General features: G+C 47.8%; 3 protein-coding genes across 18 annotated transcripts in view; 2 read left to right on the top strand and 1 right to left on the bottom strand.

Annotated features, from left to right (window-relative positions):
- Window positions 1-11,407, top strand: part of Plcd4 (phospholipase C, delta 4) — a 37,754-nt gene extending 26,347 nt beyond the window's left edge. The window contains exon 18 of the mRNA XM_013519918.1: window positions 11,325-11,407. The gene's annotated coding sequence lies outside the window, so the exon portion shown is untranslated. The remainder of the gene's footprint in view (window positions 1-11,324) is intronic.
- Znf142 (zinc finger protein 142) lies at window positions 123-19,861 on the bottom strand. Of its 9 annotated transcripts, none has more exons than XM_013519905.1 (11): window positions 19,772-19,861; window positions 19,375-19,543; window positions 19,118-19,209; window positions 16,783-17,081; window positions 12,475-13,074; window positions 11,235-11,396; window positions 8,822-9,646; window positions 6,230-6,407; window positions 2,635-5,521; window positions 1,916-2,021; window positions 123-1,001 (listed from the first exon to the last, which is right to left on the bottom strand). In XM_013519905.1, exons 4-11 carry the CDS (start codon window positions 17,045-17,047, stop codon window positions 532-534), a joined length of 5,493 nt encoding a protein of 1,830 aa, XP_013375359.1. In that variant the 5' UTR covers window positions 17,048-17,081; window positions 19,118-19,209; window positions 19,375-19,543; window positions 19,772-19,861; the 3' UTR covers window positions 123-531. The 9 variants fall into 9 exon arrangements, with proteins under 9 accessions (XP_013375359.1, XP_013375358.1, XP_013375362.1 ...); XM_013519904.1 differs by having other exon boundaries at window positions 19,375-19,604; window positions 19,772-19,858; XM_013519908.1 differs by having other exon boundaries at window positions 19,375-19,430; window positions 19,772-19,855.
- LOC102007967 (mitochondrial chaperone BCS1) lies at window positions 19,833-24,289 on the top strand. Of its 8 annotated transcripts, none has more exons than XM_013519930.1 (9): window positions 19,833-19,922; window positions 21,037-21,089; window positions 21,819-22,187; window positions 22,293-22,432; window positions 22,625-22,819; window positions 23,057-23,120; window positions 23,377-23,546; window positions 23,740-23,857; window positions 23,979-24,289. In XM_013519930.1, exons 3-9 carry the CDS (start codon window positions 21,868-21,870, stop codon window positions 24,226-24,228), a joined length of 1,257 nt encoding a protein of 418 aa, XP_013375384.1. In that variant the 5' UTR covers window positions 19,833-19,922; window positions 21,037-21,089; window positions 21,819-21,867; the 3' UTR covers window positions 24,229-24,289. The 8 variants fall into 8 exon arrangements, with proteins under 8 accessions (XP_013375384.1, XP_005395696.1, XP_013375383.1 ...); XM_005395639.2 differs by having other exon boundaries at window positions 21,037-21,178; XM_013519929.1 differs by lacking the exon at window positions 19,833-19,922 and adding an exon at window positions 19,947-20,136.
- Window positions 24,290-24,512: the final 223 nt, after the last annotated feature.

The following is a 24,512-nucleotide window of genomic DNA, read 5'->3' as shown; positions in this document are numbered from 1 at the left end:
TGTCTCCAAGTTAAGATGGAAGAGACAAGGGAGGTGCAGAGGTCTAAGAAAGGACAGGGCCAGATCAAGAAGACAGCCTGGAAAAGTTAAGACAGGGAACTGGATGAGTCAATAAACTGGTAGTTGTTCTGTTTAACATGCTTTATACAGCATTAGGCACAATAGCACATGCAGTTAGATACAACTTATTTAAAGATGCTGAAAGGAAACGACTTGATACAGTTAGAAGGAAATAGAAGATGGAGTAGATAAAATCAGGACATTATATACAAGGACTCTGGTAGAGTGATGGTGAAGAAACTGAAAATTCACAGGTTAAAAATATAGTGCATTTCAAGAAGAAATCAATGTTTTGGCTTATGTCTCTTTTATATAGCCATTAATTTCAAAATACTATGACTAGAGTCCCATGCGGGTTATAGTCACACTGACACCTCAAAGCCAGTCCTTCCTTAGGCCCTGAGCACCTCAAGCTAGCTCGGATCCTCATCTTTGGCCATAACCAGCTCCTGTCTGGGAGGTGGGCTAGGCTCAGCCCTCAGGTCCAGTAGAGGGAGTGGCAGGAGCAGGGGGGCTGGGGTCCTCCAGCTTCACATCATGCAGATGCACGGTGGGGGTAGTGGGGTCTTTGCCTACACCCTGGTGTGGGTCGGTCTGGTCAGGGTGGTGCCTACGCACATGCTTGACCACCTGGAACTTCTGCTTGGCCTTGTAGCTGCAGAGGCGGCAGAAGAAGGGGTGGCGGTCAGTGTGGGTGAGGGCATGATGGCGCAGACCGGCAGCCCAGCGAAAAGCACGGCGGCACACATTGCACACGTAAGGTTTGACTTCGCTGTGCTTGCGAAGGTGGGTGCGCAGCAGGAAGCGTGTCTTGAAGGCCTTGCCACACTGCTCACACATGAAAGCCCGTGCTTCTCGATGTCGTGTCTCCCGGTGCACACGCAGTGCATCAGCCCGGTTGGTACAGTACTCACACTCAGGACACTGGTACGGCTTCAGTCCTATAGGACAGGGAATAAATTATCACTGAAGTGGGGTGGAATACAGTGTGGCGGGCCATGAAGGCACTGTGATAGTAGAATATAAAGAACACAAACAGCAAGCTATATAATGACCAGATCTTTAGAATGTTCTAGTCTTGTGTGGTATTTCTGTGTCCTCTCAACACAGCCTTTATTTACATAGGTGCCCAGTGGGTCCTAATGACTATGTGATCTTTAACCAACTAGTCACTTGATAGGAATGAGTGCTCAAATATGATAGGGCTATCAAAAGGGAAATTCTAACTCTCTTTTGATCACAGGATATTCATAAAATTTAGGAATTCATTTAAACACAACCCCTGTTCAAATTAAAAAGTAAAAGAATGCTTAAAAGAGAAGCAGCAAAGATAAAAGCAGCAGCATTCATAGAAGCAGAGTCTTGAAATGCACCTGATTAGTTCTACATGTGGGCGAGCGTATGCAATAATCACAGGCACATAATCATTAACCCTTTTCAGAGAACCTCTAATTTGCAGATTCCATACCCAGGAGAGGATAAGGGCAAATTAGAATAGGAGAACTTTCCACTTTCCCCTCCATACTTATAATAAGAGTATAGGAACCAGGCAGACCTGATCTCACTGAAGTTTGAATTGAGGGTCTCAATGAGGGGAACACCCTGTACAACGATCACCTGGGAAGCCTTTGCAATGTACATGTGCCCTTGGGGCTAGCCCTCCTGTTTCTGATAGCTATTTAGTGAGTTGGGGAGGCATATGATGTATGCTTTCTCAGCCCACTCTCTGATTTCAGTGTGAAAACTGATGTTGCTCTGAATCTGAGCAAGGGCACACATCACTTCAATGATGTGTGGTCAGGCTTACCAGAGAACAGAGGAATACTTTAGGCCTGTCAAAACCACCCAGACTCACCTGTGTGCTTGGTCATGTGGTACTTGAGCTGGTTGATCCATTTGCACTTGTAACCACACTCAGGGCACAGGTACTTCCGTTCCTCCTTATGGATTCGCATGTGATACTAACAAGAGAAAAACAAAAAGCACAGCATAGTATGTTTATCCCATGGTACTCACTGGATGGGGAAGCAGGGGTGAATAGGTAGAGAAACTGTTGGCAGATAATCCTCTTTCCTGCTCCTATCCTATCTTCACTTAAATTATTAACTGAGTCCTCCAGGATGGCCACTTTACCTAACCCATTCAGCCTCTTCCTAGGTCTGCCCTGACCAGCTCAGTTCTACTGCTTATTAGTTGTGTCCCTGGGTGCGCTAACCCTGAATTCTCAGTAATCTATAAAATGTAGAGTAGTAAAAGTATCCCTATCTCTCATCTTTGAAGGAATTAAAATTACAGTTCCGGGTATACAGTAAGTGCCAATAAATGTTACCTGTTATTATCCAGATTATCCCAAAATTATCATATGCCTTTATCAATGGTAAGCATGTATTATGTAATTTTATCTTTACAATTCTCTGAAGGTGGTAAGTTTTATCCCCTTCTTACAGGTGAGGGATATGAGCCTTAGAGAAAGAACTCATCCAAAGTCACAGAACTAATATTTCTAAGCCTCAGGGTTAGATGATCCACAGCCTACACTTTCTCCATTCCCTGCCCCAGGGCCCCTCACCTCACCTTGAGGCGAGAGGGGTCAGCACAGGCATAGGGGCAGAGATGACAGCGGTAAGGCTTTTCTCCTGTGTGGATGCGGCTATGCCAGGTGATTTTCTGCCGGTTCTTGGTGCTGTAAGCACAATCAGTACACTTGTAGAGTCGGGTGCCCCCATGCCCTTTCACATGGTGATCTAGCACCAGCTGATGGTGACATGCAAAGTCACAAAAGGGACAGCGCAGAGGGGGCTGGCTGGTGTCTCCATCCCCATTGGAAGCTGCTGTCGCTGCTGAAGTCTCCTCATGCTGTTCCAGGTAGTGCTTAACCAGGCCCACCCGCTCCCGGGCAGCAAAGTCACACAGCTGGCAGCGGTGGCTGAAATGCTGCTGCCTCCGGTGCTCATCCAGTGCAGGCCGGCTAGGGAAGGCCTCCTGGCATGCCCCACACTCCAGCCGTGGGTGCTGTTTACGGGTATGTCCTCGCAAGCTGGCAGGGCTGTGACAGAGCAGCCCACAGTGAGAGCACTGCAGGGGGCCTTCAGCAGCCTCCGCAGGGGAGTCAGGGGAAGGGTGTGTGGGCTCAGGGTGTTTGCGCAGAGCATGCTGCTTCAGTGCTGTCTCTGAGCTGAACTGGGCCTCACACTGGGAGCACGCAAAGGCTGGGGTGCCTTGATGGCAGCTGTTGACGTGGCGAGTGATGTCATGGCGAAGATAACCACTGTAGTCACAGAGCGGACAAAAGTGGGTGGGTGTCTTGTCATGTACTCTTAGCCGGTGCAAACGCAGTTTCGAGTTGGTACCAAATGTCTGAGAGCAGGAGCTGCACGGGATGCGGCCAACACCTGTGTGTCGGGACTGGTGGGCCTCTAACCGATACCGCCTGGTGGTGGAAAAGTCACAGAAAGGGCACTGATGTGGCTTCACTCCCTCATGCTTGAGCCGCCGGTGCTGCTGCAGGCATCGGATCTGTTTACAGGTAAAGCCACAGTCCTCACACTGCAGAGGGGGCCGGGGGCTGCGGGCTGGGGCTGCAGCAGGGTGCTTCCGCTTCTGATGGAGCCTCAGGGCAGCAGCTGTGGGGGCAGTGAATGGGCAGATGCCACAGTGCAGCTCTCCAGACTGCCCAAGGGGGCAGCCCTGGGTCTGGTGAATCCTCAGGGCCCGTTCCTGCTGGCAGCTGAAGGGACATGTGGAGCAGGAAAAGAGAGCCACCTTTTGCTTCTGAGCTGCTGAAGCTGTGACCCCATCACCAGGGCTGGGCTCAGTATTCCCACTCCCATTACTCAGGGGAGTAGAGGTCCCATTGCTCAGGTAGGTCCCTCGCTTTCCTCCCCGGCCACGCCCTCCCCGGCAGCCTTCCGCCACATGAGAGGTAATGGAGGAGAGCCGGGAACAAAGGAATGTACATGAGTTGCAGTGAAACTTGCCCTGCTCGAAGTGGAACTTCTCAGGAGTTTCTGTGGGTGAGGAGTTTCCTATAGAAGGAACAGGAAAGGCAGAGTGTGTGGTGAGAGGCTCCATTCCTTTTTCTGGCTCCCTAGGAAGCTTGGGAAGAGCATCTTTTGGAAGCAGTAGCTCTTCTTCTAATGGTGGAGGTGGGGGCTTCCTGCCTTCTGCATCCTCTGAGGACCGAGTGCCATGGGGCTGAGGATGCACAGGGATGAGAGAATCTGGTCTGGGAAAGCCCTTGTTCTTTCTGAGCAGAACAGGGCACTTCTTCAGGAGGTGGGTGCTGAGGCCACGTTGCTGCTTAAAGCTAGCCCCACACTCAGGGCACAGCAAGGGCTCTCGGCGGCCCTGGCACCCTGTCCTAGAGTGTAGATTCAGGGCTTTCTCCCGGCGAGTGATAAAAGGGCAGTGTGGGCAGCGGAAGGCTTGGCCCTCTCCCTGGATCACTACCATCTGCACCCGCCCCTCCAGCACCAATGCTTCTGCTTGTTCTTTGTCCTGCCTCCTTAAAGCCTTGAGTAGTGACTCTGACTCAGGAAACTGAGGCAAGAGTGCCACTTCAGCAGATGGAGTTGCCTTGAAGTTTTCTACCCAGCTGTTAGGGACCTCCTCTGAGGATAGAGGAGTTCTGGGGGGCTCAGGGACTGGCTTCTCCAGAACAGGTTCTTCTTCAGCACCCAAGTCAGCAGTCCCAACACCTTCAAAGCTGGATGCTGCTGGCTCTTCTGGTCCATCTGGCACTTCTAGTTCCAGAGGGGCTGCTTCATTAAGCTCCTCAAGGGGTGGCTCAGCCACAGGTTCCAGCTCCACTCCCAGGGCCTCTAAGTGTAGTGTGCAGCTGCCCTCCTCCACTTCTGCTGGGCTGGGACTGCCACCCAGGTCATCCCCATGGAGAGCGTCACTGCCATTCTGTCTCCTGGTGCTGCCCTCCTCACTGATCGGTGGCAGGGCCTGGTCCAACCCAGGATCCACCACAGTCCCAGGTTCACGGCTTGGGGCCTCAGGCTGGACAGACAGCTGGCTTGAGGGCTCTGAGTCTGGTGGGCGTGCCAAGCACTGTCTGGTCCCTTCTGGCTCTTGGCTAGCATCACGGAGCTGCCAGACCTGGTCCCCAGGCACGTAGCCATGGGCCTTACGCTTGTGGAAGAAGAGAGTGGTATTGCTGAAGGTACGGTAGTCACAGAGGGCACAGCGGAACTCACGGAGACGGGTGTGCTTACAGTTCTCATGGCTCAGCAGGGCCTGCTTGTGGCGGCTCTGGTAGCTGCAATAGCGGCAGGGGTAGAGTGGGGCTGGTGTGCCAGGGTGGTGCTGGGAAGCCATGTGTTTCTGTAGCTCGTACTTCCGCTTGCAGGCAAAGGCACACACCTCACACATCAGTGATTTGCCCTGGTGTCGCAGCTTGTGGCTGCTCAGCTGATCGGCCCGATGGCAGCGATAAGAGCACTGGTTGCATTGGTACCTGGCAAGGAAGGAGAGAGGGAGGCAATCACAATAATCAGACAGTGAACAGTTACCAAATAAACATTATGGGTCAGGCTCTATGTTCATGCATCATTTAATTTAACTCACCCTTCCATTACCCTAGGAAATAGGCAGTTCTATTTTATAGTCAAGGCCAAGGCACAAAGTTAATAACCTGCCAAAGGATAGTTCCAAAAGTTGAAGGGCAGACAGCCTAGCTGCAGGGCCAGCATTCTATCCCTATTCTATATTGCTTCCTAAAGGAATCATGAGTCAGCATCACTCATTATGGACTGCTAAGGAGGTGACAAGGCTATATCCACAGGGCAGGTTTCTGTGTCTAATTTCCATTCTCCCACAGAGGCATGAAAACTATAGAGAAATGTGCTGGTCAGCTGCACCCACAGGTCAGAGAACTTCCCTGGAGTTGGAAGTGGCTGGGACTAGAGTCAGAAGTAAAGATTCTATCCACATTTCTGACCAAACTCTGTGCACTCAAGTGACACCTTAGTCTCCGAGTCTGTCTTCTAGGTCTGTATCCCCTCCCTTTGGCCCAGATTGCTCTCAACACAAAGAGTGGGTCACACGCCCAGAGCAGCAGTAGACAAGGAAACTGAGTGTGTTAGGGCCTGATGTTGAATCCAAGAGGAGGCTAGTGTGACAGAAGGGTCTCAGGATAAGGATGCAGGCATGTGTGTGCTCATACCTGAGGTCGCCTGCATGTTTTCTCATGTGCACACTGAGGTAATGCTTCCACTTGGTAACATAGCCACATTCGGTGCACATGTAATCCTTGGTGTTGGAATGGGTCAGCATGTGCTTGGACAGGTAGCTCACATCTCGGCAGGTAAAGTCACACAGATCACACTTGTGAGGCTTCTCACCTTATGTGGGGGTGGGATGAGAGGGGAAAGGGCACAGGTCAGACACAAATCCAGTGAGTGTCAGAGCAGTTCCTGCAGCAAGGCTGTCCTGATGTAAGTCAGGAATAAAAGCTTTATGGACTGAGATGTGGAAAACTTTGCAATAACCAAAGTTTTTCATAGCCCTCTCAGATAACTGTTCCTCCAGATGCAGCACCAGGAAAGTAATGACTGAACTTTTTAAAACTATCTCTAAACTACACTCTCAATTTGTTATATAGCTTGTTGGCTCTAGTGGTCAACTGTTCCATTTTGCCCAGTTTTTTCCAGTTTGCTAGAACAGAGAGAAATTAGATAAACAAACATGGTGGTTAAGAATTTTGACTCTATCCCAGCACTTGGGAGACTGAGGCAGGAGGATCGTTGCAAGTTTGAGACCAGCCTGGGCTACAAAGTGAGCTCAAGGCCAGCCTGAACTGCATAGTGAGACCCTGTCTCAAAAAAAAAAAAAAAAAAAAAGAATTTTAACTCTAGCTGGGAGTGGTGGCGCATACCTGTAATCCCAGCACTTGGGAGAGGCTGAGACAGAAGGATCTCTGTGAGTTTGAGGCCAGGCTGGGCTACAAAGTGAGTTCAAGGCCAGCCTGAACTGCATAGTGAGACCCTGTCTCAAAAAGACAAAAAAAAAAAATTGACTCTGGATTCCATTATAATATTAAGAATTAATAATCAATGTTTATATATGTAACGTTCACTATGTGTTGATACCTTTCTGAGTATTTAATAAAAATGCTTCCTTTCACTTGGTACAATGAAGCAGGTACTACCATCACCCTCATCTTATAGACAAAAAAACTAAGGCACAGAGAAATCTATTGAGTGGTGGCACATACCTGTTAGCTTTGAGCAGTCTCAGTTTGTCTCCAAAAAGGGAGTAAGAAAAATACTGACCTCGCATGGTTGGTATGAATATTAAATAAGCTATCCTAAAGTTGTTGGTGATGCCTACTATGAACTCAAAGATGAGCTGTCCGAGTAGTTGTCAAGACCTGGCACTAACTCTGGGAGGCTGCAGTAGGAAGATTGCAAGTTTGAGACCAGCCTGAACAACTTAGTGAGTCTCTGACTCTAAATAAAAAATTTTAAAAAGGGCTGAGGATATAGCTCAGTGCAGAGGCCCTAGATTCAATCTTTGGTATCACAAAACAAAATGGAACAGAGCAAAACAACAAATACCCTGGCTCTAAAATGCTGGGGGATGTGTTCCTTTAGGACCCCTCCCTGTTCACCCAGCCCCCTTCACTATGGTAACAACATGGCACTCTGGTTCTGACTAGCTGTGTGATCTTAGAGTAGGTCTAAATTTAACTTTTCAGAGTTTGTTACTTCTTGTGTTTCCCTGCCTTATAAGCCTGTCATGGATTAAATAAATACAAATGAAAGACCTCTTTAAACTGTATAACTATACAGGCACAAAGTACTAGGGAAGGCCTCAACAAATAAGAGACTGACTAAATCATATACAAAAATGAATAGTTCAACAGGAACAATGGTTTTGCCCAAAACTGTCTAAAAGTTGTTATCCCAGATGAATTCTGATGGAAATTTTTTTTAATGTCCTGTCAATCCACTGATACTTATACAGACCACAAAGGGGATGATGCTCCAGCAGGAGGCTTGATTTTGTTGTTACCTAAAACCTCAGTGATGCTAATAACCAACTAAGAATCTGAAGTGTGATGGCACTTGCATATAATCCTGCTACTCCAGAGGCCAAGGCAGAAGGAACAAAAGCTTGAAGAAGTAAGTCGGCCTGGGTAACTTAGACCCTATCTCAAAAAAAAAAAAAAAAAAAAGGTACAGTGCTTGTCTTAGCATGCATAAAGCTATGGGTCCAACCCCCACCCCCCCACACACAAAAAAAACTGAGGTGAAACTGGTGCAACTTGTAGGTCATGGAAAACGGTCATGTTTCCACATCATGGATACCCAAGCTATGGACCGCCATAATGTGCATACATGTCTCAGTGCCCTCAGCTCCTGTCTCTCAAAACACATCCCTGCACTTCAATTGTAAAGGAAGGTGTCTGTCCTCACCTGGGTTTCTTTACTCTTAACTGGAGATATTCAACCACCCACCTGACTACAAGTAGGCAGAACTGGACAAGGGCTTAAAGGTGAGGCACAACAGCATATGACTTACAGCACAGGCTCTGGAATAGTATTACTTGGGTTTAGATCCTAACTTGACCACTTTCTTAAGTGAATGACATTCGACTCACGGCTCATTTGTAGACACAGGATACTAGATCTGTATCCAGGAATTAATGTATGTCAGGCCCTGCATGTGACGTCTGGTAGACATACGTCGGCTCTTGTTAGCCATCATCGGCACTGTGGCTGTTACTATGTTATGAGGGTGGAAGCCATCTCACCGGTATGCAGCAGCATGTGGCGGATGAGCACCCTCTTGTGGGCAGTGGCAAAGCTGCACTCAGGGCACTGGTGGATCTTCTCATGAGCATGCATCTTGCCTACGTGGTCCTGGTAGGCCACTGGGTTGAAAGTGGCAAAGGGGCAGAAGGTGCAGTGCAGCTCTTCACTGCCTGGGTGGCCTTGCTTCTTGTGTTTGCGGAACAAGTGCTTGTTGGAGCAGGCAAAGTCACAGTGGGGACAATGGAAGGCATAGTGGCTCTTGTGGTGGGCCTCCATAGCTTCGGCTGTGGCAAAGAGCATGGGACACGAGTGATGGCGGCACTCCACAGCCCGCACCCCATGGGTCTCCTTCAAGTGCTTCACAAACGCCTTGCGGTCAGGGGCTGCGTAGCTACAGCCCTCCTGAAAGCAGGGTAGGGGAGATGGCTCTGCTGTAGCTGCGGCTGTGTGGCTCTTGAGGTGCTCTTTGAGGGCCTGGCTGAGGCGGAACTCCTCACGGCAGACAGGACAGGCGTAGGTGTCTGAGTAGAAGTTGGAAATGTCCTCGTGCATGCTGGCCATGTGGCGGTTGAGTGCATTCTTCTCCACTGCACTGTAGTGGCACAGTGGGCAACGGTGGGCCTTCTCACCCAGTTCCCGCAGTAGATGGGTCTTCAGTTTGCTCTTGCTGGTGAAGAACTTCTGGCAGTTGGGGCACTGGAGGCTGGGATCTGGGAAGTGGAGATGCAGGTGTTCCACTAGGTGGGTCCGCTTCTTAAAGCAGCGCTTACACTCGGGGCACATGTGTGTCTTGAAGAGAGACTGGGCGCCAGAAGCCACATCTCCTGAGGAAAGGGAATACAGAGGGTTAGAAGCGAGATTCTTCAGTAGGTCAGGGGCAGAAGAGCTACAACTGGCCAGACACAAACACTGTGTGGCTTTCCTCTCAAGGAAACCGAACAACAGTCTCCAAACTGTAGTCTCAAGGAAGGGAAGAGAAACTCAAGTATTAAGAGAAACCAAACCACAGGACTTCTTAGACTTTGCTGTGGCCTGTTTGAAGTGCTTCCCCCAAATCACCCACTGTTCCTGAACTTCTATGTGGAGCTGTTCAGGAGAACAATCTGGATGCAGCATTCTTCTTTTGCTGCCCTTGTGCTGGACCAGCGGGGTTGGTTAGAGGGAAAAATGCCCCAAAAGGAGTGAGCAAAAGGAAAGAAGGCAAAGTACTCTTACTTCTGAACACTGGCTCACTGAGCTGGTAGGTAACAGAGAGCTGCTAATAAGTACAATCACATCCTTCCTATTCACCTGACAGTGAATATGCTCTCTGGAGTGGGTTTCAAATGCTCTGCTGAACTGGAAACATGGAAAGTAAAGGTTCAGAAAAAAGTCCTAGTAGGCTTACTGCCAGCAAATCAGAATGCTGATCATCATTAACTTCTAGCATCTTAGTACTATGAACACCACACTTTCTTTACTGCAACAGAGCTTTCTGCCAAGAGAAAAACAGTCCAGAAGAGAAAACTCTATCCTGACCCTGTGTGACCAGCATCTTGACCCAACTTTTTTTTTTTTAAAGTTTTTTGAGATAGGGTCTTACTATATAGTCTAGGCTGGTCTTCAAATCACTATGGAGCCTTGGCTGGCCTCAAACTTATGGCAATCCTCCTACCTCAGCCTCCTAAGTGCTGGGATTACAGAACCCACCAAATCTTGACCTTTTTTCTTTTTTGTTGGTACTGTGATTGAACCTAGGCCCACTGCACTGGCCTACATCCTTAGTTCTTTTTAAATTTTTAAAATTTTGAGACAGGGTTTTGCTAAGTTGCCTGGCTCAAACTTGTGACCTTGCAGCTTCAGCTTCCCAGAGTACTGGTATTATAGGCATGTATTGCCATGCACAGGTGACTTTTTTTTGTTTGTTTAGACAGGGTCTTGTTAGCCCAGGCTAGTCTTGAACTCTTCTGTTTAAGTGATCCTCCTGTTTCAACCTCCTGAGTACTAGGACTACAGGCATGCGTCTACAGACTTTTACTTTTTTTTTTGTCTCTTTTTTTTGTTTTTTTCCCGGTACCAGGAATCGAACTCATGACCTTGCACTTGCCAGGCAGCGCTGTGCCACTGAGCTATATCCCCAGCCCCTCTTTTTGTCTTTTTGAGACAGGGTTTTGCTATATAGTTCAGGCTGGCCTTGAGTTCACTCTGTAACCCCGGCTGGTCTCAAACTCACAACAATCCTCCTGCCTCAGCCTCCCGAATGCTGGGATTACAGGCATGCACCACCATGGCTGGCCTAGACCTTGACTTTTGAATCAAGGTGAAATAGAAAGAATGGAAGGATCTGAACCAAAGCTCAGAAAACCATACCTGAGAGCCTCAACGCCACACACTGTGCTATCCACCTCTCCCCCGACCTAGTAATGTCATTACCTTCCAACTGTTGAGCCGGCTGGCCTTTATCCAAGGCTTTCTGGGGGACTTTCTGGGTGCCAGTCTCCTCTTCTTCTTCCTCCTCCTCAGCTGACTCCTGCCCAGGCAAAGATGTACCGTCTTCCTCTGAAGGGTCTCCCTCTGCTGGATGCAGTTTGGAAGCTGGAGATACAGAAATCTTGATGAAGTTCACGGCAGCCAATGACAGCAAGGAAAGCTTGAACTTTTCCACTTACTGGCCAGTAGTATCACCCTCTTCCCCTTTTAGTAGAAGGAAATCCTGGGTCTTAAGTAAATAAATGTATTCCCACTCAAGAAGGGATATGAGGACCAAGAGCTAAGCTACCAGTAATAATCTAGTCTAAAGTAAATCAAACCTCAGAAATCATTAGTCAGAGGCCCATTAAGGTGACAGCTTTCAGGTCATTGGGACAGGGGTAGGTCTGAGAGGTAGAGGAGGGTAGGCTGCACTTTGGTGGCTCAGGTTCCCAGGGCCAGTGACTGGGCTCGCTCAGTGAAGGTGAACACACTCTGATCACTCAACCATTCTATTGAGAAGCCCTCAGTAAGCCAGCATCACACCTTACCCCTCAAATCTATCTCTTTTATCCCCCAACAGCCGCCTCAGTAAGGCAAAAAGGTATGACTGTTTCCCAGGAAAAAGATCTTCCCTTTAGGAATTAGAGCTCAAGTGGGTCTCAGCAAGCCAAGTTCTCTCATCACAATGCTGTCCTCTTCTGGCCTGTGTTCTTTATTCCTCCTGCTCTTCCACTCACTCACCCCTTGCTGGGGTTTTTGCTGTTTTCTGAGACCAAGAGGAGTAAGAATCAATAAAGCACCACCTTCTTGGAAGGTTTCCTTTTAATAATCCCAGCTTCTCCTGCCCAATCCCACTTGCTATAAAGGGAATCTAAGCATTCTATTTATTACCCACTTTCACTTCTGCCCTCATAAAGTCCAGTCCTAAAATGGGTCAGTAGAGAATGTTGCTTAAGTAACTTTAGGCCACATATAGCCTAACTCACATTTCACTCAGTGTCATGGACAAAGACTTACTCTATGTCCCATATATTCTGACTGATTCAAGGTTTCTAGATGCTTTCTCATGCCATCCAATAATTCTATCCTGAGCTACTCTCTAGATCTCTGAATACTTATGCACCATCATGGTACTGGAAACAAATGGCTCCTGTAAGATCAACTACTGCTACATCCCAGGGCCGGGGACTGGGTCTCATACCTGACAGTAGCTCCTGGGATGGAAGTCCCTGGACAGCAGAAAGTTCTCCCTGTGTCCCAGCCCCATGGCTTCGCTGATGCTGCCGGAAGAGTTTGATGTTGGAGCCCATGAAGCTGCAATGGGTGCAGTGGAATGGGTAATGGGCCTGCCGGTGTAACTCCATGCCCTGCTGGTTCCCAAAAAGCAGGGGGCAGCCTCGGAAAGAACACGGCACAGGAACTACTCCGTGGGTCTGCCTCAGGTGGTGCTGTAGACCCTTACGATCTTCAGCAGAGAACACACAGCCAGACTCTGGGCAGGAGAAGGTGTCAGGAGTGGCCTGGTGAATCTTGAAGTGGCTCTTCAGGGCCTGTGGTTGGGCAAACTCCTGACTACATACAGGACATGGCAGGGGGCTATTTGCTGGGCTCTTGCCCTGTAGAGGGCCATGGAAGGTGAGGTTGTTGGTGGGCAGCTCTACAGAGCACGGGGTACTGGAGACCCCCTGCACAGGTGGTATATGGGTCTCAGTGCACTGGTGCAGGGACAGCAGAGTGGGCTCTGCGAAGCTCTGTTCACAGCGCTCACAGAAGTATACCTCCACCACCTTTACCAGGACACCTGCAGGCAGAGGACCGACAGAAAGGCAGAGAATCAGATGGAAGGAGACTCTAGGAGCTAGTTAGTAGTAGAAATGCAGGTGAGTCTTTTCCCATTCAAGGAGTGCAGATGGACTTCAAATCTGGCACTGTTCCTGGACTGTAAGCCCATAGGTCAAGGATGGTCTGGCACTGGTATTAGGATTCGTAGTGTCTATCAAAATATCTAGCACAAGATGAGCATTTAATGAATGAATAATCATTAAATCCAGAAACCATTAGAAAAGGCAATACATTTTGCTGAAACAAAAATTAGAAACTTCCTGCTCATGCCTGTAATCCCAGCACTCAGAGGGCCGAGGCAGGAGGATCTCTGTGAGTTTGAGTCCAGCCATGGCTACATAGTAAGTTCAAGGCCAGCCTGACTACACAGCAAGACCTGGTCTCAAAAAAACAAACAAAACCAACCAACCAAACAAACAAACAAAAAACACTTCCAAAAGAGGACTGTAATAAACTAGAAATATCTGCAGTATAGAGTATAGCTGGGCATGGTAACACATGCTTATATCCCAGTACTTTGGGAGGCTGAGGCAAGAGCATCATAATTTCAAGCCCAGTTTGGGCAACTCAGCAAGACCTTGTCTCAAAATAAAAAATAATAAAGGGCTAGAAATTAGGGATGTAGCTTAGTGTTGGAGCCCTAGATTCATCCCCCAGTCCAGTGCCAAAAAAAAAAAAAAAAAAAGGGAAAAAGACAAGGTGCCATTTCCAGATTCTGTAAGAAAGCTTTTCAAAGACACAGGAGTTCATAATGGAGAACATCTTTCTGAAGAGTTGAGACATGTCTGTAATGATTGCTTATGTGTTAACAGCAACAAGCAGCCAAGAGTGGTTGTACATGGCTTTAATCCCAGTGCTTGGGAGGCTGAGGAAGGAGGATAGCCTCGTGTTCTAGGCCAGCCTGGACGACATGAGTTAGTTCAGGGCCAGTCTGAATTACCAAGTGAGACCCTGTTCAAGAAAACTAAAACAAACAAACACACAAAGTAACAACAAAAAATGATAAAAAGCAATGAGTAAGGCCCTGATAATGCTGTCTTTTGGTCCTCCAATTGGCCTGAGAAGATGGACCTGGGATTCCACAAAGTTAAGGCTGTCATGTTTGTGAGTGGAAGAGTCTGCATGACTCAAGCCCAGGTTTGTCCCACTTTTATTCTGCTGGTCACTTTTCTCTAATTTTTTTTTTAATTTAGAAATGTTCAGTGCAACAATTCAAATAATACGTAAGTATATATCACCACCTTCACACAAACAATCTGGTCTATATCCTTGTAGACGTCTTTCTCTCTTCTTTTTTTTTTTGAACTAGGGAATTGTTATGTTGTCCAGATAGCCCTGAGCTCCTGAGCTCAAACAATCCTCCTGCTTTAGCCTCCTGAGTAGCTGAGATTATGGGCAAGTGTCACTGTACCTGGCTTCTCTTAAGCCTTTTTTTGGTCATTATTCTGCCAATTTCCTTTTTTTTTTTTTTTTTTTTCACTTGCTATATATCAAAGATATTTTTACCCATAAGTACATAGATAAACTCATTTTCTTGGTTCACTTCATAGTATTTCAGAATATTAATAAATAAAAATGGGCTGTGTGTGGTGGCACACACCTATAATCCTAGCACTCAGGAGACTGAAGCAGGAGGATCAGTGAGAGTTCAAGGCCAGCCTGGGCTACACAGCAAGACCTTGTCTCAAAAAACAAGACAAAAAACAACAATAAATCAAACAAAAATGAGCCAGGGATATAACTCAGTGGCACAGCACCTGTCTGGCAAGCACAAGGTCCTGAGTTTGATTCCTGGTATCAAAAAAAAAAAAGAAAACAAAAGAAAGAAAGAAATCAAAATGACATTCTGGCTTAACTGATGGACAGTTGAGATGTTTCCAACGATTACAAATAAAACTGCCCTATACATCCCCTTCTCTGTGCATATGTATCTTTCTCTAAGACAGATCTTGCTATGTAGTTCAGGATGGCCTTGAACTCACTAAATAGCCCAGGCTAGCCTGGAACTTGTGGCAATCCTCCTGCCTCAGCCTCCTGAGTACTGGGATTATAGGCATGTGCCACCAAACCCAGCTTACACCGACTTTCAAAAGATTATGTTACTCTAAGACAGTATATTTCCTCATAGGCTCACCAACACTATTACTTTTTAAGTATTTTTGTCAAAGCTGAGAAAAATTGTATCACATGGTTATTTTTAACTAGAATTTATTTTTGTGAGATTATGCAAATTTCCATATGGTTACTGACTATATTTATTTTTTAATGAATAATGTGGATTTCCCCCCATTTAAAATAAAAACTAGCTGGATATGGTGGTGTACGTTTATAATCTCAGCACTTGGGAGGCTGAGGCAAGAGGACTGCTGAGAATTTGAGGCCAGCCTCAGCTACATAGTTCAAGGTTAGCCTGAACTACATAGCCAGACCTTGTCTCAAAAAACAAAAATTTAAAAAAATATTGGTTTTTCAGCTCAGTGTGGTGGGGTATGCCTATATTCCCAGCACTTGGGAGCCTGAGGCAGGATTGCTGCAAGTTTGAACCAGCCTGAACTACATAATGAATTTAAAGTCAGCTTAAATTATGTTGTAAGACCCTGTCTCAAAACACACACACACACACACACACACACACACACACACACACACACACAATGCAAAAGGTTTGTTTTTCTTATTTGGGAACTCTTTCAGTTTTAAAAAATTAACTCTTCCTTATAAATTAACCACTTACCAATTCAGTTATTTAAATACAAGATGATCACACTTGCATATTTTTTCCATTAATTTTTGTAAGATAATATAATAGGAAATATAAATTTTATCAAATTTATTCAATACAAGAATTAACTGGTTGAAATGACACCTTTCTGAGCAACACTGGGGGTAGTCAGTATGTAAGCAAATGAGGTCCCTGAATAATGCTTGCTGTAAACTGTTAAGCAGTCAATAATGTTTTTCCCAGGCTTTTTTTCCCCCTTTCACCACACACTAGTTTAAACATGTTATATAGTCAAATTAGCTAATTTTCCCCCAAAATGTCACCATATTACACTGTCAGGGGAAGTAGTGACAAGTGTAGCTGGAGGATGGCAGTCAAAAAAAAATGAGGAAGTTTCCTAAAAAGAAGATACAGCAAGTAAAAAGGGTAGATTCGTTCTACTAGGATAAATACGAATGCTCAAGTCTTCCTAACAGCATGCTTTGGATGAGTGAAATATACAGGCAAGTAGGGCAGGGAAAGATCAATTACCTCTGTAAAGCTCTGCCAAGCCCCTGGTGGTACAGACAGGCTGGGCCTTCTGCCCAACCCCTGGCTGCCATTCTTCTGTGGTAGGGTCAGTATGGGGGAAAGACTCCCCAAGGATTATAAAAGTAAGGAAAAGCCACAGTTGGGCAGATGTGTCAGAAAGGTCTACTTCTGGATTGCTGCCTAGCGCACATGAAACCCTTGTAGGACAGGCTTTGATAAATGCTTGGTACAAGGTTATGCACTACTTTGCCAGCCTTCCATCAACCTGCACCAACTGCAAACCCAATTACGACATTTCCAAGTGCAAAAATAGCACGCTAGCTTGTGTTCTCACATTCATACAGAAGGATCAAAAATAGCACACATAAAACCTTAGGGCTACTTGTCCCACTGGCCTGCTAGTAAACTACATACCTGGGCTCTCTCCAGGAGCTCCTGAGGATAGGGTTCCAGGTACTGTTTCCACAATGATCTCCATGTTTCCTGGGCCTTCTTCAGTAGCTGTGGCCTCTACCAGCAGGCAGCTTGGCTCAGTGTCCCCGGAAGGACAGGTACTTGGGATGGGCCCCAGGATTCCACGGTTAGAAAGAGCTGGGGGGATCAGCAATAGCTCAGGGCACAGACCATCCATCTCCCCAGTGGTGTTGACTGGCTGTGAGTCCAATACAGTGTCTGCCATCACCACTGACCTGTGTGCTGTGGCCTCTTAGCTGCTGACAAGCCAAGCAGAAATAAAACCAAAATATGGTTAGTACACAGCACCTACCTACTGAGACATTTCCTTGCATGGCAGAATGTTCAGAACAAAGAAATAAATGAGAATAATTTTAAAAAGGGTTAACATTAGGAGAGAACCAACAGTTTTAGGCCAACATATTAAAGATATAGTTTATTTCTTGCTACTAAATGGCCTTGGTCAAATCATTAAATAAGCTGAGTCTCAATTTTTTTTCTTTTCTTTCTTTTTTTTTTGTTTTTTGTTTTTTGAGACAGTGTAGTTCACTATGTAGTTCAGGCTGGCCTTGAACTCACTAAGTAGCCCAGGCTATCCTTGTTCAAACTCATGGCAATTCTCCTGCCTCAGCTTTTCAATGTTCTTTTGTTTTGTTTTGTTTTGTTTTGGTTTTTCTCTGGTACCGGGAACCGAACTCACGACCTTGCGCTTGCCAGGCAGGTGCTTTGCCGCTGAGCTAAATCCCCAGCCCCAGCTTTTCAATGTTCTTATCTGCAACAAAATTTGGTGGGGTCAACGGATCTCAAAGGTCCCTTTACTACTTGGTGATCTCCCTACTCCTCAGTATTGGTATAAGATTATTCCATTGCTACCTGACTTCCACTGAGGTTTCCAGACATGTACTCATCTCTCCCTTCACCAGATCTCAGAACCAAATGATTTGCCATGCCCCAAACCCACCATCCCCCTTTAGTTGCACACCCTTGCTCTCTTTTGCCTCTTGCGGGTTAAGGTGCCTTTTCCCCTTCTCACCCTCTCTCATCTGGCAACCAACCCCTAACTATAAGAAGCTGCACAAATATCCTTTCCACTCTGAAGGCTTCCTAACACTCAACTTTCTCTTTTCCAGGGTCCTGGTGGCACTCTGTACCACAGTCTCAGCCTCAGTGTGTCACGCTGCACTACTGTTTACCTATTAGTCTCCCTCCTAGATGTGGAGCTTTTTGAGTACTTTATTTGACATTATCACTTCCATGAACACAAAGGAATTCTAGTGTTAAGTAGTAAACACAGGGCTGCATCAGGGTAATGCTAGGTACCTGGTACCAGAGTACAAAGTACAACCAATTTATATGTGGACAAGGACATTCTTTAGTTACTCTTGTGTATTACCTCAGGCCTGACCAAGCCTTGATTGCTGGGTTCTGGAGGAAGTCTAGCAAAAGTATTGAAAACCCTGGGGTCAACACTAATTGCTTTGCTCAGATATCCCCTAAGGAATGATAACGTGATGGCTAATTAGTCGTCTTGTTTATTGTCCTTGCTAAATTCGTTGAGATCCTCCCATTTGCACGGCTGCTTCTTTTGTTCTTTCTGAATAAAGAGTCACTGAAACTGGTATTTGGCACGGCAGTCCGAGAGGCTGCAAGCCCCCTAATACCAGAATTTTGGCTCTCTTGGTTTTCTTTTTTTCTTACTTTTATATTCATCTGCGGGTACCTCATGCTCAGGACCTGACACCGTGAAGAGAACAACATATATGTAGCTCCTCACACATAAATTGTCACATCTGGAGAAATCTGTCATTAACTAAAGCCTGAAACTGCAACATAAGTGAGAAACGAATGGCAATTAAGCTGCATGTCCAGCTATACCTGGTTAAAATGTGATTAAGGTGAATAATTTTTGCAATTAATAATTTGAATGACAATAATCACTTCTTGAAACTGAATCACAGAGAGTGCAGGTGGGAACTGATATTTCCTATTCTCCAGAATCTTTCTACTCAAAACAGCACATCAGTCGAGTGTCTTGATGGTGCATGTCAGTAATCCTAGTATTCACGAGGCTGAGGCAGGAGGACAGACATAAACTTGAAGCCAGCCTGGGCTACATGATTAGTTCAAGGCCAGCCTGAACTACATAGCATGACCCTGTCTCAAAAAAACCAAACCAAACCAACAAAAATAAAAAACCAAAACCAACCAACAAAAAACAGCAGACTGTGGGATTCAGGAAGCAAGGAAGTGTACTTCCATGGCCAGAGGGAGTCTGGAACCCGCAGCCTCCACTTACTGCCTGTTATCGCTGCTCTGGGGAATGTTCCAGCTCCGAGGTGGCTTGAGAGCCAAGGGGGATGTAGCGCCGTGTAGACTGAGAACCTTCACCTGCGAGAAAGCGAGTGAGGTAGCAGCAAGGGGCATAAGAAGAAATGAGCCTACCTTTGAGGCAGGGGCAATAAGGAAGGGGAAAGATAAAGTAAGGGAGAGGGAAGGCCTGGGAAACAACGACCTCCGGCTCCCGGGTTCCCACCTGCCTGAGCTCTGACTCACCGCGTGGCCTCGGACAGATGCAATCGCCACGCTTCTCTGGGCCTCAGCTTTCCTATCTGTAAAGTGGAGGCGATGACAGCGTCTACGTTGTCAGGCTGGATCACGAGAGCCAGCGAAAGGGAAAGGCATGCAGGCCTTGGGCGGGGGGCGCGTCGTCTTGATGACGGTCCTGAGGAGAGGCAGCAGGGGCCCGGGCGGGGTCCAGCGCGGTGTCGCTAAGGCACAGGCGGCTGCTGACGGGCGCAGGGGCACGCTCGGAGGCGCGCTCCCTGCAGCGCTTCCTCCCACTGGTTCCCGCCGCCCAGGCCCACCCTCATCCTGGGGCTCGAGTAACTTTTGCCTCCAGCTCGCTCCACCCCACTTCCTCCCAGTTCACGCCCCGCGGCAGCTCACTCACCTCAGGAAACAGGGCCAGCGGGAGCCACATCTCTATGGTCGACAGCGGCTGGAGCGGCCTCCCAGAGCTCCTTTTGTGCGACCGCCCCGGACCCACCCGCCTCTAGAACATCCGGCATGCGGAGGCCACACTTCCCCTAGTCGGCCAATGGGTATTCTATGATTTTTTTCCTGCCTCGGTCGTCCTTCTTAGAGTATCCCCGAAGAGCACGGAGGACCATCGAGAGTTGTGGGGCAGAGTGGCATGGTCTACTTGGTGGGCGTGGTGGGAAGTAGCTGAGAGATTTAGGGGGCGGGGACCAGCGGAGCTTCTCTCTAGGGCCGAGGGGTGAAACCATCGAGTCGGAGGGCCAGAGAGTCAGGACGGTAAGGGGGTGGGGTGACTGAGTACTCCACGTTCTGGGAAGCGTGAGCTACTGTATAGAGGGGGTTCGGAAAGGCCTTCTGGGTGTCTGGCAAGGACTGGGGAAGAGAAGAGCTTTGTCTGTACCCTGCGATGCATAGGTGTTATGGAATTTTGGATCCCAGGTCTCTAAACCTCAGCCGAGGTCACTGCTGTCAATTCACTGCTCTTCGTGCCAGGCGCCGGGCGGAATGGCGCGGGTGGGTGAGGTGGGCTGCCGGACAGTTGCGCTAGAAACAGTTTGGCAGTCTCGGGTCTTCTTGTTACAGTTGGACCTAGTATGTCTTTGGGGGCTGAATTTAGGAAAGGCTCTGTGGCGTCAATAGATGGGCAGAATGGGAAGAATGCAAAGAATAAAGAACGGGCAATCCGAGCCAAGAGAACTGCAGGAAAAAGGAGGTGGGAGATGTTTTGCATATTTGTTGAGCGGGGCATTGTTAGGAGCTAAGCCGTGAAAAATAGGTTGGTGCTTTGTTATGGGGTCCCTCAAGTAACAGGCTGAGGAGTTTGTATACAGTTCAGGTTCCGCTGGGAGCCAGACATTGAAAGCACTGGAGATGGGAGTGATATAAATTGAAGCTTATCCTAATTAAGCAAACTTTAGATGCAAGAGCTGGACTCATTAAAATGCCATGGCAATAAAAATTTGAAGAGACAGTTTAGGTGAGAGGTAATACAGAACTACACAGTAAGTCCCCAACTTGGGAATAGTTCTGTTCCTGGAGAACATTCATAAGTCAGATTCATTCCTAAGTGTGCCAAAGTGAGTCTCATACACCTTTGACACAAATATACAGTGTGTATTGCGTTGCACTTCCTGGCAGACCCCTCCACATGATCACTGCCTTTCCTCTTGCTTCCAGACATCCTGAGCTCTGACTGAGGACTGTACTAAGGTACACAGTCACACTGTACGGTAAGCACACAGCAGCAGAACTGTGACGATATCCAGCAGAGACATGAGCTACTTCTGGGATTTGTTTACATCTGAATGTTTCTTATGAGGTTCGTTCATAGCTGTGAAAATTTGCAACTTAATGTTTATAAATTGGGGACTTGGGGCTGGGGATTTAGTTCAGTGGCACAGTGCCTGCCTGGCAAGTGCAAGGTCATGAGTTCGATTCCTGGTACTGGAAAAAAAAAGAAAAACAAACAAACAAACAAATAAATTGGGGACTTACTGTAAACAGGACGGTAGGAATTGGGTGTGTAAGGGACAGGATATTTGAAGGACATGTGGTCACCTGTAGGTCAAGACGAGCCACCCCCGATAACTCCAGCCAGTGGGCCTTTACTATCTCAGCAGGTCCCAGGTGCCACAAAAATTCTGTCTATCTATTACCCTGATGTGAAGCCAGTTACATTGCTCTCTTGGATTTAAGGAATCTTCAAACACATTCCTCTACTGGGAAACTGAGGAATGAGTAGGCTGATGAAGGGCAAAATGGGATGAAGGACCTGAAATGTTGGCCCCTGTATTCCAACACCAGCCCTGCCCCACACAAGGAGGATATTAAAGCATAGAATAGAGCTGACCTTACTGCTTTTGCAGGAGGGAGTGGGAAAAGGCTGGGGACATATGGTGGGTTCCAGTTTCTAAATTCAACTTGTACTTTGTCCCACCTCTACTGTTCTCCACCCCTAGGTTTTGATAATGCCACACAGCCTGTAAGCTTTGGTGTTTCCCTTTCAAGATGCCACTTTCAGACTTTGTTCTAGCCCTGAAGGACAATCCCTACTTTGGGGCTGGATTTGGGCTAGTAGGTGTGGGCACAGCCTTAGCCCTGGCCCGGAAGGGCGCCCAACTGGGACTGGTGGCATTTCGGCGGCATTACATGATTACACTGGAAGTGCCTGCTCGAGACAGGAGCTATGGTTGGTTGCTCAGCTGGCTCACCCGACACAGTTCCCGTACTCAGCACCTCAGTGTTGAGACTTCATACCTTCAGCATGAGAGTGGCCGCATCTCCACCAAGTTTGAGTTTGTTCCCAGCCCTGGGAACCACTTCATCTGGTAAGATTGGGAGCCAGGGAGGGCTCTGAGAGTAGAAAAGGAGAATGGAGAGACCTGGGTTTGTCACATTGTCCTTTACTTACCTGTGTGGCCATTCTTATTCAGGTATCGGGGGAAGTGGATCCGGGTAGAACGAAGCCGAGAGATGCAGATGATAGACCTGCAGACGGGTACTCCTTGGGAATCTGTCACCTTCACAGCCCTCGGCACTGACCGCAAGATTTTCTTCAGCATCCTGGAGGAAGGTGTGGGATAGCACAGGAGGGCTTTCTTTATAGGGGGGATGCAGGGATGGAGGCACTGGACACGAGGAAGGGTAATTGAGAGAGTGGGAATAAGGGCATTGGAGCCCATGAAAGTGGGGACCAGGAGGAGGCCTTTTTGGTGAAGAATCAGCAGTGGTAAAGAGAATCATTGTCTCATCTTTACCCTCCCAGCTCGAGAGCTAGCCTTGCAACAGGAGGAAGGGAAGACGGTAATGTACACAGCTGTGGGCTCCGAATGGCGCCCCTTTGGCTATCCACGCCGCCGGCGGCCCCTGAGTTCTGTGGTTCTACAGCAGGGTCTGGCTGATCGAATTGTCAGAGACATCCGAGAGTTCATTGATAACCCTAAATGGTACACTGACAGAGGTGAGAACCAGCTAGGGTCTGGGCTAGGCTGTTTTTGACTATATTGTTCCAGCAGAGAAGGGGTGGTCGCTGGCCCAATTCCCAGTCACCTCTGGTGAAGGGGTAAAGAAAAGTTGCCTATGCAGACAATTTTAGAAATCACCAGGCCAGTATGGGGCAGGACTGGGGATGAATGTGGACACTGAGGGCAGAGTAATGTTTCACTTTAGGTCTTGTTTCTCCTGGCTATATCCCTAGGGATTCCCTACAGACGTGGCTATCTGCTTTATGGGCCCCCTGGTTGTGGAAAGAGCAGTTTTATGTAAGTAGTCAAAATTTCTCTTCACTCTGTGAAACGTAGCCTTTGTGGTGAAAGTGAGCTGATGGGGTTGGAGAGGGAAATGAATCTGGGGACCATGAAGCAAGATAAACATGAGACAGACATATAGACCATTGGGTGGGTGGTAGGAGAGCCAGGCCCTTTGAGACACACCTCCCAGGACTGGGACAAAAAGCAGTTGGGCCCAAGGAAGAGTGCCCAGGTTGCTTGCTACCGCCTGCCATATCATGGTCCACAGCACAGCCCTGGCTGGAGAACTGGAACACAGCATCTGCCTGCTGAGTCTCACAGACTCCAGCCTGTCCGATGACCGGCTCAATCACCTACTGAGTGTGGCCCCACAGCAGAGTCTGGTGCTCCTGGAAGATGTGGATGCTGCTTTTCTCAGCCGAGACTTGGCTGCAGAGAGTAAGTGAAGGTGCTAGGGATGGGGAGTGGTTCTAAATGAGGACACTGAGGCACAGTAGGAGAAAGTAAAAATCCAGGTTGATGGAGGACACAGGTTGGCAGTGCAAGGCACTGTGGAGCGGGGGACAGTGGTGGGTGTTTATTCTGAGCAGTGCTGTGACCACTCAGCTTCTCCATCTCTATCTCCCTGCAGACCCTGTGAAGTACCAAGGTCTAGGTCGTCTCACCTTCAGTGGGCTGCTTAATGCTTTGGATGGCGTGGCTTCTACCGAGGCACGCATTGTGTTTATGACCACGAACCACGTGGACAGGTAAGGAGTGAGGCAAGACTCTAGTCAGTATGTGTCTTGGGAGAACCAGGAGGTAGAAGTGACCATCTTTTGCGGGGGGTGCCATTAGGACTATTGCTTATAACTCTGCTTTTCCTCTTAGGCTGGACCCTGCCCTGATACGCCCTGGGCGAGTAGATATGAAGGAGTATGTGGGCTACTGCTCACACTGGCAGCTGGTGCAGATGTTCCAGAGGTTCTATCCAGAGCAAGCGCCTTCCTTGGCTGAGACTTTTGCAGAACATGTCCTTCAAGCTACAACCCAGATTAGTCCTGCCCAGGTACAGGGCTACTTCATGCTATATAAAAATGACCCTGCAGGGGCAATTCATAATGCTGAGTTTCTGAGGTGACTGACCAGGCGATTTACTCAGCTCCCCTTTCTGAAGAAATCAATAAATACTTGCCACTCTGCTCTGGTCTCACACTACCCTTCTCTCCTGGCTGTGCTCTGATGGCAGGGACTACAATCACAGATGCCAACAAGGGTCAGTCATGCCACCACATGTACAGATGATGAGGGCATGGTCCATGACAGAAGGGAGGAAGAGACCCTAGACTGAAGAAGACATATGCCTCCACCTAAGGGCATCTAAGTAAGAAATGCACAGCCAGGTGTGCTGGTACATGCCTATAA

Source organism: Chinchilla lanigera, unplaced genomic scaffold (genome assembly GCF_000276665.1).
Source record: "Chinchilla lanigera isolate Chin_1 unplaced genomic scaffold, ChiLan1.0 scaffold00052, whole genome shotgun sequence".
NCBI classification, from domain to species: domain Eukaryota; kingdom Metazoa; phylum Chordata; class Mammalia; order Rodentia; family Chinchillidae; genus Chinchilla; species Chinchilla lanigera.
The sequence above is the reverse complement of the archived record's forward strand: the minus strand, read 5'-3'. Positions and strand labels throughout refer to the sequence as shown.

What these genes read in the sequence shown, in the direction of transcription:
- LOC102007967 (XM_013519930.1), top strand. Translation starts at nt 21,868, where the DNA reads ATGCCACTTTCAGACTTTGTTCTAGCCCTGAAGGACAATCCCTACTTT. An exon ending in TAAATGGTACACTGACAGAG is followed by an intron (nt 22,820 to 23,056) that starts GTGAGAACCAGC and finishes CTATATCCCTAG; the next exon opens with GGATTCCCTACAGACGTGGC. An exon ending in TGTGGAAAGAGCAGTTTTAT is followed by an intron (nt 23,121 to 23,376) that starts GTAAGTAGTCAA and finishes CATGGTCCACAG; the next exon opens with CACAGCCCTGGCTGGAGAAC.
- Znf142 (XM_013519905.1), bottom strand. Translation starts at nt 17,047, where the DNA reads ATGGCAGACACTGTATTGGACTCACAGCCAGTCAACACCACTGGGGAG. An exon ending in GCCGGCTCAACAGTTGGAAG is followed by an intron (nt 9,647 to 11,234) that starts GTAATGACATTA and finishes CCCTTTCCTCAG; the next exon opens with GAGATGTGGCTTCTGGCGCC. An exon ending in CCACATGACCAAGCACACAG is followed by an intron (nt 1,002 to 1,915) that starts GTGAGTCTGGGT and finishes CCTGTCCTATAG; the next exon opens with GACTGAAGCCGTACCAGTGT.